An 18,575-nucleotide genomic window follows, 5' to 3' on the forward strand; every position below is an offset into this window, starting at 1 on the left:
AAAATATATGGTCTTTTTCCTGCAACATCAAGGTATATATTGACGCTTACATAGGTCTGGTGATAATGTTCCCCTTTAAATATCTGCAACATAATGGCACTTTAACTTTAAGTAGATAGGATCTTTGATCCAAGACACAACTTACATTTAACTAAAATGTTATTTTCTTTGTGCTCGACAAAAGAAAAGTAGTGAGAATGTCTCCATGTTAAGAAACTCGACTTCTGGCTTCACCATGATGTCTTGTTAGTTGTTATGAGAGTAGCGTATGTGTGTGAGTGTGTGGCCCTTTAAGATATGACAGCTTGTGAGGTGAGTGACGTCAGTGAGTGAGTGGGCGAGAGAGGTGAGCGAGCGGCAACAGTGAGTGCCTGCAGGTGATTTAGCTTGGTGGATGGCTGCGTCCAATAAAGTCACAAAGTTGCAACAAACCGCCAGCCTCGTCATCCACCCTCAGCTGTAAAGACCCACTTCTGGGTAAAGTGAAGGTTGTTAGCCCCGAAGTACATAGGCCCTGGAGGAACGTCTCCCCTGCGCCCCTCAACTACGGTCTGGGAGCACCCCCCGCCTCCACCCACACAAAGCACGCCTTTTCTTTTCCTTGTGACACAGAAGGACGACACCGCAGCGCTCCAATAAAACACACTCAGATCTTCTGTTTCTAGCCGATACGACATAAAAAATAACGCAGTAACGCATCATGTAGTAACGGTAACTGAGTTACTGAATATAAAAAATAACGCGTTAGATTACTAGTTACCGCCGAAAATAACGGCGTTACAGTAACAGTCCCAACATTGCTAACCCCTACTAGTTCTCGGTGATTAGGCCCAAAAATCATATTAATTTGCATCGACCCTGAAAAAAACTAATCAATCTTTTTATGCACGTTTGAGAAAAACTTAAACCATAAGATCTGATGATTAATATAGATGAATGTCCAGTGACTGAATCAGTAGTGCACTAATTTCCTGGTTTGTAAATAAAATGTAGTTCATGGTAATATGCAGATTGCGATTTTGAAATGCAATATGTTTTAGTCTCAAATAGTATAGGAAAAGTTGAATAGAATAAGAAACAGAGCAAACATGTATTTTTTCAATTTTATTATATGCTATATTATTATAAATTATATTTAAATGCTTTTAATGCTATATTATTACAAAATTACAATTTTATACTTGAGCAGATACATTTGCCATTAGACTTGGTAAAGATTCCGTGTGCTTCCACTTTTGGATGCAATATATTTGCAACGTTCTTTACAAATTTAGCCAAATCTGAATACCATATCACATATTCATTGTGTGATGTAATGTAACTTCATAATTAAAGAGTGAAGCATTGTTTTTTTGCATGTGATTTGAGCATCTGTGTGTTTGTGCTTTTTTTTTTTTCTAGAGAGCTGGAAGCAGGAACAGGGAGCTCACTCTTCAGTAAAACCAGCATACCCGCCCCCCTGCAGGGAGAGTAAGAAACCTACACATTAGCACTGACACACATAGTAAACTAAAGTGGGGCATATTGCAATCCAATCTCACAGTGCATTAAAACTACGCCTACATCAGGTACACTGCAAAAAGTCAGTGTTCAAAAACAAGAAAAACAAATACTAAAATTAGGGGTATTTTATTTGAACTAAGCAACATTTTCTGCCAATAGAACAAGAACATTTGGCTTGTCAAGACTTTCCAAAACAAGTAAAACTAGTCCTAAGTGTCCCAATACTTTTGTCCAGTTGTAGTCCTTAGTGTCCCAATACTTTTGTCCAGTGTAAGCGTCCCAATACTTTTGTCCAGTGGTAGTCCTAAGAGTTCCAATACTTTTGTCAAAATTGAGTCCCAAGTGGCCCAATACTTTTGTCAAGTTTTAGTCCTAAGTGTCCCAATACTTTTGTCCAGTTTTAGTCCTAAGAGTCCAAAACTTTTGTCCAGTTTTAGTCTTAAGTGTCCCAGTACTTTTGTCAAGTTGTAGTCCAAAATGTCCCAATACTTTTGTCCAGTGGTAGTCCCAAGTGTCCCAATACTTTTGTCCAGTTTTAGTCCAAAGTGTCCCAATACTTTTGTTTAGTGGTAGTCCGAAGTGTTCCAATACTTTTGTCCAGTTTTAGTCCTAAGTGTCCCAATACTTTTGTCAAGTTGTAGTCGTAAGTGTCCCAATACTTTTGTCCAGTGTAAGTGTCCCAATACTTTTGTCCAGTTGTAGTCCTAAGTGTCCCAAAACTTTTGTTCAGTTTTAGTCCTAAGTGTCCCAATACTTTTGTCCAGTTGTAGTCCTTAGTGTCCCAATACTTTTGTCCAGTGTAAGCGTCCCAATACTTTTGTCCAGTGGTAGCCTAAGAGTTCCAATACTTTTGTCAAAATTTAGTCCCAAGTGGCCCAATACTTTTGTCAAGTTTTAGTCCCAAGTGTCCCAATACTTTTGTCCAGTTTTAGTCCAAAGTGTCCCAATACTTTTGTTTAGTGGTAGTCCGAAGTGTCCCAATACTTTTGTCCAGTTTTAGTCCTAAGTGTCCCAATACTTTTGTCAAGTTGTAGTCCTAAGTGTCCCAATACTTTTGTCCAGTGTAAGTGTCCCAATACTTTTATCCAGTTGTAGTCCTAAGTGTCCCAAAACTTTTGTTCAGTTTTAGTTCTAAGTGTCCCAATACTTTTGTCCAGTTGTAGTCCTTAGTGTCCCAATACTTTTGTCCAGTGTAAGCGTCCCAATACTTTTGTCCAGTGGTAGTCCTAAGAGTTCCAATACTTTTGTCAAAATTTAGTCCCAAGTGGCCCAATACTTTTGTCAAGTTGTAGTCCTAAATGTCCCAATATTGTTGTCCAGTGTAGGTGTCCCAATACTTTTGTCCAGTGGTAGTCCCAAGTGTCCCAATACTTTTGTCCAGTTTTAGTCCAAAGTGTCCCAATACTTTTGTTTAGTGGTAGTCCGAAGTGTCCCAATACTTTTGTCCAGTTTTAGTCCTAAGTGTCCCAATATTTTTGTCAAGTTGTAGTCCTAAGTGTCCCAATACTTTTGTCCAGTGTAAGTGTCCCAATACTTTTGTCCAGTTGTAGTCCTAAGTGTCCCAAAACTTTTGTTCAGTTTTAGTCCTAAGTGTCCCAATACTTTTGTCCAGTTGTAGTCTTTAGTGTCCCAATACTTTTGTCCAGTGTAAGCGTCCCAATACTTTTGTCCAGTGGCAGCCTAAGAGTTCCAATACTTTTGTCAAAATTTAGTCCCAAGTGGCCCAATACTTTTTTCAAGTTTTAGTCCTAAGTGTCCCAATACTTTTGTCCAGTTTTAGTCCAAAGTGTCCCAATACTTTTGTTTAGTGGTAGTCCGAAGTGTCCCAATACTTTTGTCCAGTTTTAGTCCTAAGTGTCCCAATACTTTTGTTTAGTGGTAGTCCGAAGTGTCCCAATACTTTTGTCCAGTTTTAGTCCTAAGTGTCCCAATACTTTTGTCAAGTTGTAGTCCTAAGTGTCCCAATACTTTTGTCCAGTGTAAGTGTCCCAATACTTTTATCCAGTTGTAGTCCTAAGTGTCCCAAAACTTTTGTTCAGTTTTAGTTCTAAGTGTCCCAATACTTTTGTCCAGTTGTAGTCCTTAGTGTCCCAATACTTTTGTCCAGTGTAAGCGTCCCAATACTTTTGTCCAGTGGTAGTCCTAAGAGTTCCAATACTTTTGTCAAAATTTAGTCCCAAGTGGCCCAATACTTTTGTCAAGTTGTAGTCCTAAATGTCCCAATATTGTTGTCCAGTGTAGGTGTCCCAATACTTTTGTCCAGTGGTAGTCCCAAGTGTCCCAATACTTTTGTCCAGTTTTAGTCCAAAGTGTCCCAATACTTTTGTTTAGTGGTAGTCCGAAGTGTCCCAATACTTTTGTCCAGTTTTAGTCCTAAGTGTCCCAATATTTTTGTCAAGTTGTAGTCCTAAGTGTCCCAATACTTTTGTCCAGTGTAAGTGTCCCAATACTTTTATCCAGTTGTAGTCCTAAGTGTCCCAAAACTTTTGTTCAGTTTTAGTCCTAAGTGTCCCAATACTTTTGTCCAGTTGTAGTCTTTAGTGTCCCAATACTTTTGTCCAGTGTAAGCGTCCCAATACTTTTGTCCAGTGGTAGTCCTAAGAGTTCCAATACTTTTGTCAAAATTTAGTCCCAAGTGGCCCAATACTTTTGTCAAGTTGTAGTCCTAAATGTCCCAATATTGTTGTCCAGTGTAGGTGTCCCAATACTTTTGTCCAGTGGTAGTCCCAAGTGTCCCAATACTTTTGTCCAGTTTTAGTCCAAAGTGTCCCAATACTTTTGTTTAGTGGTAGTCTGAAGTGTCCCAATACTTTTGTCCAGTTTTAGTCCTAAGTGTCCCAATATTTTTGTCAAGTTGTAGTCCTAAGTGTCCCAATACTTTTGTCCAGTGTAAGTGTCCCAATACTTTTGTCCAGTTGTAGTCCTAAGTGTCCCAAAACTTTTGTTCAGTTTTAGTCCTAAGTGTCCCAATACTTTTGTCCAGTTGTAGTCTTTAGTGTCCCAATACTTTTGTCCAGTGTAAGCGTCCCAATACTTTTGTCCAGTGGCAGCCTAAGAGTTCCAATACTTTTGTCAAAATTTAGTCCCAAGTGGCCCAATACTTTTTTCAAGTTTTAGTCCTAAGTGTCCCAATACTTTTGTCCAGTTTTAGTCCAAAGTGTCCCAATACTTTTGTTTAGTGGTAGTCCGAAGTGTCCCAATACTTTTGTCCAGTTTTAGTCCTAAGTGTCCCAATACTTTTGTTTAGTGGTAGTCCGAAGTGTCCCAATACTTTTGTCCAGTTTTAGTCCTAAGTGTCCCAATACTTTTGTCAAGTTGTAGTCCTAAGTGTCCCAATACTTTTGTCCAGTGTAAGTGTCCCAATACTTTTATCCAGTTGTAGTCCTAAGTGTCCCAAAACTTTTGTTCAGTTTTAGTTCTAAGTGTCCCAATACTTTTGTCCAGTTGTAGTCCTTAGTGTCCCAATACTTTTGTCCAGTGTAAGCGTCCCAATACTTTTGTCCAGTGGTAGTCCTAAGAGTTCCAATACTTTTGTCAAAATTTAGTCCCAAGTGGCCCAATACTTTTGTCAAGTTGTAGTCCTAAATGTCCCAATATTGTTGTCCAGTGTAGGTGTCCCAATACTTTTGTCCAGTGGTAGTCCCAAGTGTCCCAATACTTTTGTCCAGTTTTAGTCCAAAGTGTCCCAATACTTTTGTTTAGTGGTAGTCCGAAGTGTCCCAATACTTTTGTCCAGTTTTAGTCCTAAGTGTCCCAATATTTTTGTCAAGTTGTAGTCCTAAGTGTCCCAATACTTTTGTCCAGTGTAAGTGTCCCAATACTTTTGTCCAGTTGTAGTCCTAAGTGTCCCAAAACTTTTGTTCAGTTTTAGTCCTAAGTGTCCCAATACTTTTGTCCAGTTGTAGTCTTTAGTGTCCCAATACTTTTGTCCAGTGTAAGCGTCCCAATACTTTTGTCCAGTGGCAGCCTAAGAGTTCCAATACTTTTGTCAAAATTTAGTCCCAAGTGGCCCAATACTTTTGTCAAGTTTTAGTCCTAAGTGTCCCAATACTTTTGTCCAGTTTTAGTCCAAAGTGTCCCAATACTTTTGTTTAGTGGTAGTCCGAAGTGTCCCAATACTTTTGTCCAGTTTTAGTCCTAAGTGTCCCAATACTTTTGTCAAGTTGTAGTCCTAAGTGTCCCAATACTTTTGTCCAGTGTAAGTGTCCCAATACTTTTGTCCAGTTGTAGTCCTAAGTGTCCCAAAACTTTTGTTCAGTTTTAGTCCTAAGTGTCCCAATACTTTTGTCCAGTTGTAGTCCTTAGTGTCCCAATACTTTTGTCCAGTGTAAGCGTCCCAATACTTTTGTCCAGTGGTAGTCCTAAGAGTTCCAATACTTTTGTCAAAATTTAGTCCCAAGTGGCCCAATACTTTTGTTAAGTTTTAGTCCCAAGTGTCCCAATACTTTTGTCCAGTTTTAGTCCAAAGTGTCCCAATACTTTTGTTTAGTGGTAGTCCGAAGTGTCCCAATACTTTTGTCCAGTTTTAGTCCTAAGTGTCCCAATACTTTTGTCAAGTTGTAGTCCTAAGTGTCCCAATACTTTTGTCCAGTGTAAGTGTCCCAATACTTTTGTCCAGTTGTAGTCCTAAGTGTCCCAAAACTTTTGTTCAGTTTTAGTCCTAAGTGTCCCAATACTTTTGTCCAGTTGTAGTCCTTAGTGTCCCAATACTTTTGTCCAGTGTAAGCGTCCCAATACTTTTGTCCAGTGGTAGTCCTAAGAGTTCCAATACTTTTGTCAAAATTTAGTCCCAAGTGGCCCAATACTTTTGTCAAGTTTTAGTCCTAAGTGTCCCAATACTTTTGTCCAGTTTTAGTCCTAAGAGTCCAAAACTTTTGTCCAGTTTTAGTCCTAAGTGTCCCAATACTTTTGTCCAGTTTTAGTCCTAAGAGTCCAAAACTTTTGTCCAGTTTTAGCCACAAGTGTCCCAATACTTTTGTCAAGTTTTAGCCACAAGTGTCCCAATACTTTTGTCCAGTGTAAGTGTCCCAATACTTTTGTCAAGTTGTAGTACCTTAAAATAAGTATATTCTCACTAATAACAAGTGCACTTTTCTTGGTAGGAAAAAAAAAAGAGACCTTTTTGCTCAATATGTTGAAAAATATTGTTAAATGAAGTAAATGCTAGTGCCATTATCTTGACATAATGATATGCACTCGGCATTACATTTCTTGAAACCAGCAAACTTATACTAAAAACTAATTTATTGTTCTTAATGGAAAGGCAACAAGGCAACCGCTTGTTACTCTCGGGGTCTCTTAGCCGCTCAGGCAAATCATATAGTCTAAAAATGCATTTTTCCATCAATAACATGACATCATCGCGCCAAGTGCGTGCTCTTTCAGTCAATTAGTGCACATATATACAGCCCGGCCCCCGGCCAACAAATTTTTAATTGTCATTTTGAAGAATTTATCTGAATGTGCATGAACTATTTCTGTTCAAAATTGTTCGAAATGTTAAATGTTTAAATATTAACTGTCAGTTTACTGTACTGTGCCAACTGTACTACTATATGAGTACTTATGTTCTCTTGTTTCATTGAAAATAAAACAGCAAAGTCCATTTGGCTGTCATCTGTTTTAATTATGAGACACAATTGTGTCAAAGTCATGATTTTTTTTTCATGCTTGAAATAAGAAAGTATTATTATTATTATTAAAGGGGAACATTATCACAATTTCAGAAGGGTTAAAACCATTAAAAATCAGTTCCCAGTGGCTTATTTTATTTTTTGAAGTTTTTTTCAAAATTTTACCCATCACGCAATATCCCTAAAAAAAGCTTCAAAGTGCCTGATTTTAACCATCGTTATATACAACCGTCCATTTTCCTGTGACGTCACATAGTGAAGCCAACACAAACAAACATGGCGGAAAGAACAGCAAGCTATAGCGACATTAGCTCGGATTCAGACTCGGATTTCAGCGGCTTAAGCGATTCAACAGATTACGCATGTATTGAAACGGATGGTTGTAGTGTGGAGGCAGGTAGCGAAAACGAAATTGAAGAAGAAACTGAAGCTATTGAGCCATATCGGTTTGAACCGTATGCAAGCGAAAACGACGAAAACGACACGACAGCCAGCGACACGGCAGAAAGCGAGGACGAATTCGGCGATCGCCTTCTAACCAACGATTGGTATGTGTTTGTTTGGCATTAAAGGAAACTAACAACTATGAACTAGGTTTACAGCATATGAAATACATTTGGCAACAACATGCCCTATGAGAGTGCGGACAGCCCAATTTTCATCAATTAATATATTCTGTAGACATACCCTCATCCGCGCTCTTTTCCTGAAAGCTGATCTGTCCAGTTTTGGAGTTGATGTCATCAGGCCAGGGAAGCTAGGGTCGATATTCTTCTCTTGATCATCTTCGGTGGCATAAGGGACGGTGTGAGCCAAGACATCCAGGGGGTTTAGCTCGCTCGTCTGCGGGAACAAACTGCCGCCATTGCTTGCCGTGCTACCGAGGTCCTTTGTCCCTGAATTGCTCACACACTCCGGCAGATTCAATGGGGGTCTGGCGGCAGATTTCTTTGACTTTATCGTTGGAAATGCATCTGCTTTGAGTGTCGCAGGATATCCACACATTCTTGCCATCTCTGTCGTAGCATAGCTTTCGTCGGTAAAGTGTGCGGAACAAACGTCCAATTTCTTGCCACTTTGGCATCTTTGGGCCACTGGTGCAACTTGAATCCGTCCCTGTTCGTGTTGTTACACCCTCCGACAACACACCGACGAGGCATGATGTCTCCAAGGTACGGAAAACAGTCGAAAAAACGGAAAATAACAGAGCTGATTTGACTCGGTGTTTGAGAAAATGGCGGATTGCTTCCCGATGTGACGTCATCGCTCCGAGAGCGAATATTAGAAAGGCGTTTAATTCGCCAAAATTCACCCATTTAGAGTTCGGAAATCGGTTAAAAAAATATATGGTCTTTTTTCTGCAACATCAAGGTATATATTGACGCTTACATAGGTCTGGTGATAATGTTCCCCTTTAAAAAGTCGTTTTATACTTGTGAGTGTTGATGACACAGCTTTGCAACAGTTGATATTCTAGTTTCAAGCATGTTTTACTCAATATAGGTCATCAAATCTCAGCAACAAGCTGTAATATCTTACTGAGATCATTTAGGACCAAAACACTTAAAACAAGTAAAACACTCTAACATAAAATCTGCTTAGTGAGAAGAATTATCTTATCAGACGGAAAATAAGCAAATATCACCCTTATTTGAGATATTCAATCTTACTTAGATTTCAGTTTTTGCAGTGTATTCATGCTGTTGTTGTCCAAAATCCAACTGGCACACTTGCTGACAAGTTGGACTTTTACACACAGTTTCATACAGTGATAACTGCTAAAAGATTGATGACATATATGATGTTTGATTTAGAACAACCAGCTTCACTGTGCTTCACTGTGTATTGTCAACATCGGCAGCAGGGGAAGCATTTTCAAATATATTTTTTTATGGTACTGTATTGTCCACTTGATGAATATTGTATTGTCTTCTGTGCAGCGGTCAGGATGTCGCCACGGTACTGCACCTCGTTCACAGCCTCATCCATGAAAAGGAGGAGGGAGAAGACAATCCAAGCCCACAGTACTAACACTTTACTTTTCTTGCATATGTCCCAATTAGTGTTTCAATGTATGTTTTTTTTTTTATGCTTTGGAGTAAATACATTTTCTGAAATGTTTTCTTTTGGGGCGAAAATTTAAATCAGATTCTAGACTTTCTTTGTTGACTGTATTAGACTCTTTGTATTGTCGTGCAACATACATGAGACGTTTAGTAAGATTGTTTTCTTGAGTTTTGGCAGTGGATAGCTTAAACTAGCAACTTGTCAGTTACAAGTCATTTATCCACTGCAGCCATACTTGCCAATCTTGAGACCTCCGAATTCGGGGGATTGGGGGGGGGGGGGGGGGGGGTGGGGAGTTAAGGGGGGAGGAGTATATTTATAGCTAAAATTAACTGAAATTAAAGTATTTCTTACATATATATATATATATATATACAAACCCCGTTTCCATATGAGTTGGGAAATTATGTTAGATGTAAATATAAACGGAATACAATGATTTGCAAATCCTTTTCAAACCATATTCAGTTGAATGCACTACAAAGACAACATATTTGATGTTCAAACTCATCAACTTTTTTTTTTTTTTGCAAATAATAATTAACTTAGAATTTCATGGCTGCAACACGTGCCAAAGTAGTTGGGAAAGGGCATGTTCACCACTGTGTTACATCACCTTTCCTTTTAACAACACTTAGTAAACGTTTGGGAACTGAGGAGACACATTTTTGAAGCTTCTCAGGTGGAATTCTTTCCCATTCTTGCTTGATGTACAGCTTAAGTTGTTCAACAGTCCGGGGGTCTCCGTTGTGCTATTTTAGGCTTCATAATGCGCCACACATTTTCAATGGGAGACAGGTCTGGACTACTGGCAGGCCAGTCTAGTACCCGCACTCTTTTACTATTAAGCCACGTTGATGTAACACGTGGCTTGGCATTGTCTTGCTGAAATAAGCAGGGGCGTCCATGGTAACATTGCTTGGATGGCAACATATGTTGCTCCAAAACCTGTATGTACCTTTCAGCATTAATGGTGCCTTCACAGATGTGTGAGTTACCCATGTCTTGGGCACTAATACACCCCCATACCATCACAGACACTGGCTTTTCAACTTTGCGCCTATAACAATCCGAACTGTTCTTTTCCTCTTTGGTCTGGAGGACACGACGTCCACAGTTTCCAAAAACAATTTGAAATGTGGACTCGTCAGACCACAGAATACTTTTCCACTTTTGTGTCAGTCCATCTTAGATGAGCTCAGGCCCAGCAAAGCCGACGGCGTTTCTGGGTGTTGTTGATAAACAGTTTTCACCTTGCATAGGAGAGTTTTAACTTGCACTTACAGATGTATTGACCAACTGTAGTTACTGACAGTGGGTTTCCGAAGTGTTCCTGAGCCCATGTGGTGATATCCTTTACACACTGATGTCGCTTGCTGATGCAGTACATCCTGAGGGATGGAAGGTCACGGGCTTAGCTGCTTACGTGCAGTGATTTCTCCAGATTCTCTGAACCCTTTGATGATATTACGGAGCGTAGATGGCTAAATCCCTAAATTCCTTGCAATAGCTGGTTGAGAAAGGTTTTTCTTAAACTGTTCAACAATTTGCTCACGCATTTGTTGACAAAGTGGTGACCCTCGCCCCATCCTTGTTTGCGAATGACTGAGCATTTCATGGAATCTACTTATATACCCAATCATGGCACCCACCTGTTCCCAATTAGCCTGCACACCTGTGAGATGTTCCAAATAAGTGTTTGATGAGCATTCCTCAACTTTATTAGTATTTATTGCCACCTTTCCCAACTTCTTTGTCACGTGTTGCTGGCATCAAATTCTAAAGTTAATGATTATTTGCAAAAAAAAAAAAAAAAGTTTATCAGTTTGAACATCAAATATGTTGTCTTTGTAGCATATTCAACTGAATATGGGTTGAAAATGATTTGCAAATCATTATATTCCGTTTATATTTACATCTAACACAATTTCCTAACTCATATGGAAACAGGGTTTGTTTATAGTACAGTACACAGTAATGAAAACACAGTTGTTCTACTAACTGTACTGTACTTGCTGCTTACTTAAAAAAAAAAAAAAACCCACTTACTTTTCACTATTTGAGTAGCCTTTGTTCTGCCATTTGAGTACTAGCGAGCGATCTCTGAATCCGGGAACATATCCTTCACGGATTTGTTGAAAACATCCGCAAATGAGAACGGGATGTTGCTTGCAAGGTGGCCCATAATACTGCCTTGCCGCCGCCTTGTGCTTCTCTGAGCGTTCATGAGTGACTATATCCATTCGGCCACCGTGTTATGGGTTATAGATAAACCTATGGATAACGGAGACATATATATATAATAGTCTCCTTTTCAGGTGAGAGGAAGCTAAAGGCAGTGCCTTTAAGGCACGCCCCCAATATTGTTTGTCCGGCTGGAAATTTTGGACATTACTACTTGCCGTAGTTTTGAAGCAATGCATGATGGGAATCCGGATGTTGTGTGTCAGTGTATTAACGTGCCGGCTGGTATAAACACTCGCTGAGAAATAGCTCCGTGCCTGCCTATTTTATGGGTTATAGATAAACCTATGGATAACGGAGACATATACAGGTAAAAGCCAGTAAATTAGAATATTTTGAAAAACTTGATTTATTTCAGTAATTGCATTCAAAAGGTGTAACTTGTACATTATATTTATTCATTGCACACAGACTGATGCATTCAAATGTTTATTTCATTTAATTTTGATGATTTGAAGTGGCAACAAATGAAAATCCAAAATTCCGTGTGTCACAAAATTAGAATATTACTTAAGGCTAATACAAAAAAGGGATTTTTAGAAATGTTGGCCAACTGAAAAGTATGAAAATGAAAAATATGAGCATGTACAATACTCAATACTTGGTTGGAGCTCCTTTTGCCTCAATTACTGCGTTAATGCGGCGTGGCATGGAGTCGATGAGTTTCTGGCACTGCTCAGGTGTTATGAGAGCCCAGGTTGCTCTGATAGTGGCCTTCAACTCTTCTGCGTTTTTGGGTCTGGCATTCTGCATCTTCCTTTTCACAATACCCCACAGATTTTCTATGGGGCTAAGGTCAGGGGAGTTGGCGGGCCAATTTAGAACAGAAATGCCATGGTCCGTAAACCAGGCACGGGTAGATTTTGCGCTGTGTGCAGGCGCCAAGTCCTGTTGGAACTTGAAATCTCCATCTCCATAGAGCAGGTCAGCAGCAGGAAGCATGAAGTGCTCTAAAACTTGCTGGTAGACGGCTGCGTTGACCCTGGATCTCAGGAAACAGAGTGGACCGACACCAGCAGATGACATGGCACCCCAAACCATCACCCAACCATGCAAATTTTGCATTTCCTTTGGAAATCGAGGTCCCAGAGTCTGGAGGAAGACAGGAGAGGCACAGGATCCACGTTGCCTGAAGTCTAGTGTAAAGTTTCCACCATCAGTGATGGTTTGGGGTGCCATGTCATCTGCTGGTGTCGGTCCACTCTGTTTCCTGAGATCCAGGGTCAACGCAGCCGTCTACCAGCAAGTTTTAGAGCACTTCATGCTTCCTGCTGCTGACCTGCTCTATGGAGATGGAGATTTCAAGTTCCAACAGGACTTGGCGCCTGCACACAGCGCAAAATCTACCCGTGCCTGGTTTACGGACCATGGTATTTCTGTTCTAAATTGATTGAATGCATCAGTCTGTGTGCAATGAATAAATATAATGTACAAGTTACACCTTTTGAATGCAATTACTGAAATAAATCAAGTTCTTCAAAATATTCTAATTTACTGGCTTTTACCTGTATAATAGTCTCCTTTTCAGGTGAGAGACGACGCTAAAGGCAGTGCCTTTAAGCACGCCCCCAATATAGTTGTCCGTCTGGAAATTCGGGAGAATGGTTGTCCCGGGAGATTTTCGGGAGAGGCACTGAAATTCGGGAGTCTCCCGGAAAATTCGGGAGGGTTGGCAAGTATGACTGCGGCCCCCTATCTACAGTCCACTTAAAATAAAACAAAATAAATATGTTTTCGCCAAACACATTCCAAAATAAAAATGTATTTTAAATAGAGGGCCGCTGCCTAACATAGGTCAGTTTGAAATAAAACAATGTAAAGTTGCTGTGTGTGTGTCCTGCAGGATGCAGAATGTGGGTGAACAAGGTCACATGGCACTACTGGGGCACAGTCTGGCAGCCTACATCTCAGTGATGGACCGAGAGCGACTTCGGAAGCTGACTACTCGGATCTTGTCTGATACCACACTGTGGCTCTGTAGACTGTTCAGGTAATGTAAAAGTCAACCCATGATTCTGTTTAAAACATGGTGATCATGTTGTTAGAAGCAACACATTGACATTTTATCAGCTTGCATCTTAACTAGGGGTGTAACAGTACACAAAAAATTCAGTTCGGTACATACCTCGGTTTAGAGGTCACGGTTCGGTTCATTTTCGGTACAGTAAGAAAACAACAAAATATACATTTTTGGGTTATTTATTTACCAAATTTGCAAAATCTTCCACCAAAAATATTTTTCTTAGTGGAATATTTGATGTGAAGTAATCGTAAACTTGGATAGGTCAATAATTCATAATAACATTGCTTTTGATTCAATATTATGTTTTGAGCAATGACAGTTTGAAAGAAAAAAAAAACTGCTTTGTTTTATTAGTCATTATTGCAACTTTTTCTAAATTACATTTAACCTTTAAGCTTTTTTATTTCACTTTTGTTATGTTTTTGTTTATTTTAATAGTATTTTTAGAATGTGCCGTGGGCCTTTAAAACATTAGCTGTGGGCCACAAATGGCCTCCGGGGCACACTTTTGACACCCCTGCTATAGATAATAAAAAATTACATCTGATAAATCTATGGATAAAAATCAGAGCCTGGCGACGCATGCGCGTTTATCATAATTCTCACTCTCTCTCTCTCTCTCTGTCTCTGCCCCTCCCTCACCAATGCTGCTGCATGCACAATTTGTTTTGTTTTTAACCCCTTCTTAACCCTGAACGTACATTGAAAATACACGCAACCCTAACTCAAAATGCCGGACATTTGAGGCATTTAAAGGGGAACATTATCACAATTTCAGAAGGGTTAAAACCATTAAAAATCAGTTCCCAGTGGCTTATTTTATTTTTCGAAGTTTTTTTCAAAATTTTACCCATCACGCAATATCCCTAAAAAAAAAAGCTTCAAAGTGCCTGATTTTAACCATCGTTATATACACCCGTCCATTTTCCTGTGACGTCACATAGTGATGCCGATACACACAAACATGGCGGATAGGGACGGCGTGGCGCAGTGGAAGAATGGCCGTGCGCGACCCGAGGGTCCCTGGTTCAATCCCCACCTAGTACCAACCTCGTCATGTCCGTTGTGTCCTGAGCAAGACACTTCACCCTTGCTCCTGATGGGTGCTGGTTAGCGCCTTGCATGGCAGCTCCCTCCATCAGTGTGTGAATGTGTGTGTGAATGGGTAAATGTGGAAGTAGTGTCAAAGCGCTTTGAGTACCTTGAAGGTAGAAAAGCGCTATACAAGTACAACCCATTTATTATTATAGAACAGCAAGCTATAGCGACATTAGCTCGGATTTAGACTCGGATTTCAGCGGCTTAAGCGATTCAACAGATTACGCATGTATTGAAACGGATGGTTGTAGTGTGGAGGCAGGTAGCGAAAACGAAATTGAAGAAGAAACTGAAGCTATTGAGCCATATCGGTTTGAACCGTATGCAAGCGAAACCGACGAAAACGACACGATAGCCAGCAACACGGGAGAAAGCGAGGACGAATTCGGCGATCGCCTTCTAACCAACGATTGGTATGTGTTTGTTTGGCATTAAAGGAAACTAACAACTATGAACTAGGTTTACAGCATATGAAATACATTTGGCAACAACATGCACTTTGAGAGTGCAGACAGCCCAGTTTTCATCAATTAATATATTCTGTAGACATACCCTCATCCGCGCTCTTTTCCTGAAAGCTGATCTGTCCAGTTTTGGAGTTGATGTCAGCAGGCCAGGGAAGCTAGGGTCAATATTCTTCTCTTGATCATCTTTGGGACGGTGTGAGCCAAGACATCCAGGGGGTTTAGCTCGCTCGTCTGCGGGAACAAACTGCCGCCATTGCTTGCCGTGCTACCGAGGTCCTTTGTCCCTGAATTCCTCACACACTCCGGCAGATTCTTTGGGGGTCTGGCGGCAGATTTCTTTGACTTTATCGTTGGAAATGCATCTGCTTTGAGTGTCGCAGGACATCCACACATTCTTGCCATCTCTGTCGTAGCATAGCTTTCGTCGGTAAAGTGTGCGGAACAAACGTCCAATTTCTTGCCACTTTGGCATCTTTGGGCCACTGGTGCAACTTGAATCCGTCCCTGTTCGTGTTGTTACACCCTCCGACAACACACCGACGAGGCATGATGTCTCCAAGGTACGGAAAACAGTCGAAAAAACGGAAAATAACAGAGCTGATTTGACTCGGTGTTTGAGAAAATGGCGGATTGCTTCCCGATGCGGCGTCACGTTGTGACGTCATCGCTCCGAGAGCGAATAATAGAAAGGCGTTTAATTCGCCAAAATTCATCCATTTAGAGTTCGGAAATCGGTTAAAAAAATATATGGTCTTTTTTCTGCAACATCAAGGTATATATTGACGCTTACATAGGTCTGGTGATAATGTTCCCCTTTAAGAAACTCCGCCCTGACAGCTCCGCAAAAGAGGACATGTCCGGTGAAAAGAGGACGTATGGTCAGTCTATCGTAGCCCGTTAGCTGCTAGCATGTCGTGTGTTGTGCCTCAGTGTGCATTGTTTACACAACTTGCGTTACGCTACTTAATATGTCCGTGTGGAAACTCGTTCGGTACACCTACGAACCGAACCGGAACCCCCGTACCGAAACGGTTCAATACAAATACACGTACCGTTACACCCCTAATCTTAACAATTGTTCAGTCCAACGAAGGCATACATATGATAACACTTCATTTGAATGTAGTTTAATCTGATTTGAAAATGCAGTGTTTTCATGACACTATGTCAGGGGTCGGCAACCTTTACCAGTCAAAGAGCCATTTTGACCAGTTTCACAAATTATAGAAAACAATGGGAGCCACAAAATTTTTTTGAAATTTAAAATTAAATAACACTGCATGCAAAGTTTTTTATTTGCTTTGTGCTATGTTTAAACCAGGGGTCTCAGACACGCTACCCACATTTAATATGGATTTTGAACGCTGGTGCGGCACGCGGGTTTTATATGAAGGGCGCTTGTCAGCGTCATGCGTGCCGTGATGGTGCAGCATATAACACCCGCTACAAACCAGCGTGCCTGATCAGCCATACGTTGTATGGCTCTTCCGCTTGCTTACGAAGGTGACAGCAAGGCATACTTGGTCAACAACCACACAGGTTACACTGACGGTGGCGGTATAAAAAAAAACAACTTTAACACTCTTACTAATAATGCGCCACACTGTGAACCCACACCAAACAAGAATGACAAACACATTTCGGGAGAACATCTGCACCGTAACACAACATAAACACAACAGGACAAATACCCAGAATCCCATGCAGCCCTAACTCTTCCGGGATACATTATACACCCCCCCCCCCCCCACCCCCGCTACCAAACCCCGCCCACCTCAACCGACGCACAGAGGGGGGCGGGGGTTGATGTGTGAGGGAGCAGGGTTGGGTGAGGGCGGGTTTGGTGGTAGCAGGGGTGTATAATGTAGCCCGGAAGAGTCAGGGCTGCATGGGATTCTGGGTATTTGTTCTGTTGTGTTCATGTTGTGTTAAGGTGCAGATGTTCTCCCGAAATGCGTTTGTCATTCTTGTTTGGTTTTGGTTTAAAGTGTGGCGCATTATTAGTAAGAGTGTTAAAGTTGTTTTATATGGCCACCGTCAGTGTAACCTGTGTGGCTGTTGACCAAGTATGCCTTGCTGTCACGTACGCGTGCAAGCAGAGGATGCATGCTGTCTAACAAGCGATTGGACTGGCACTCTGTTAATACAGATTGTAAAGGGTGCCAAATGCTGTACCATCGTGGAGTGCCCTTATTATAACTGTAAGGGTGAAAATCGATGAATATTAATCCCGGGAGTTTTCTGCGAGAGGCACTGAAATCCGGAAGTCTCCCGAGAAAATTGGGAGTTTCGGCAAGTAAGCTGCTGAGCCACATCAGAGTGACCAAAGAGCCGCATGCGGCTCCGGAGCCGCGGGTTGCCGACCCCTGCACTATGTCTTCTGTCTTTAATGTGTATTTTAAAAAAGTATGCCAGTGACATTGCATTCACACCTGTCTATTCTCCTATTTAGATATGAGAACGGTTCAGCCTACTTCCATGAAGATGACAGGGAAGGCTTGGTCAAAGTTTGTCGACTTGTTATCAACGCTCGCTATGAAGAGTATGCCTCTGAAGGCTATGCCGTCCTCAGCTCAAAACAGCCTGTCATCTATCAGAGCGTGTCCTGCAGGCCTGGCCTGGGACAGCATTTGTGCAACCAGGTAGGTGCACAAAAAGCACAATTGATGTTCAAAGTTTTGTTATGAAGTTGTTTTTTTTGGCATATTTTATTGTTGAAAAATTTGGAAACCTATCGGTATTTATTGTAGCCTATTTTAATGTCAGTCTTTGTGTTTAGCTTGGCTTGCCTCTCTCCAGTTTGTGCACAGTGCCTTGCAACACCCTCTTTGGATCCCAACATCAAATGGTAGGAGAACTAAAGTGAAAGCAGTGATTGGCGCTGATTGGAATGATCTAATTGTCTTATTTTCTATATTATAGGATGTTGCTCTTTTGGACAAACTAATCAAAGAAGACATAGAAAGCGGGAAGCTTCCTTTGTTGTTGATCGCCAATGCAGGTAACCACATTTGACACAAGATGCCTAATTTTACTCTAAATTTGGCATATGTAACAGTGTGCTGTTAACACACACCAGGTACTTGCGCATAGGGGGAGGCAGATGAGGTAGAGCCTCACCTGTTATGAGGAAAAAATAGAGAAGAAATAATAATAATAACACAAATCATACATTACTATTTGTTCATTGAATTGTTATACATGTGTTAGAAATTGCTGAATTTGCACATTTCCTGATCAAATTAAAGGCAAAAACCTGAAATGAAGCTGCGGCAAGTACCGTATTTTTCGGAGTATAAGTCGCACCGGAGTATAAGTCGCACCTGCCGAAAATGCATAGTAAATAAGGAAAAAAACATATATAAGTCGCACTGGAGCCCGGCCAAACTATGAAAAAAACTGCGACTTATAGTCCGAAAAATTCTTGGCTTTATCTTATTTATTTATAAATATTTATTTCTCTTTCCAGCTTTAGCGTGTAAACAAACCTAGACTTTTCTTAAGTGTGCAATCAGGCTTTCATGCTTAAAGGGGAACATT

At 40.8% G+C, this 18,575-nt stretch overlaps 1 protein-coding gene across 2 annotated transcripts in view; it reads left to right on the top strand.

The window, feature by feature from the left end:
- pdxdc1 (pyridoxal-dependent decarboxylase domain containing 1) overlaps positions 1-18,575 on the top strand; it is a 101,895-nt gene that overhangs the window by 21,419 nt on the left and 61,901 nt on the right. For both annotated transcript variants that reach the window (XR_009816700.2, XM_061973822.2), the window contains exons 3-8: positions 1,402-1,470; positions 9,077-9,160; positions 13,291-13,437; positions 17,488-17,677; positions 17,815-17,883; positions 17,958-18,036. Coding sequence is in view for 1 of the 2 variants with exons in the window: in XM_061973822.2 (XP_061829806.1) it covers positions 1,402-1,470; positions 9,077-9,160; positions 13,291-13,437; positions 17,488-17,677; positions 17,815-17,883; positions 17,958-18,036 (638 nt within the window). In the remaining variant the exon portion in view is untranslated. The remainder of the gene's footprint in view (positions 1-1,401; positions 1,471-9,076; positions 9,161-13,290; positions 13,438-17,487; positions 17,678-17,814; positions 17,884-17,957; positions 18,037-18,575) is intronic.

The sequence above is a fragment of the Nerophis lumbriciformis genome, linkage group LG22 (assembly GCF_033978685.3).
Source record: "Nerophis lumbriciformis linkage group LG22, RoL_Nlum_v2.1, whole genome shotgun sequence".
NCBI lineage: Eukaryota > Metazoa > Chordata > Actinopteri > Syngnathiformes > Syngnathidae > Nerophis > Nerophis lumbriciformis.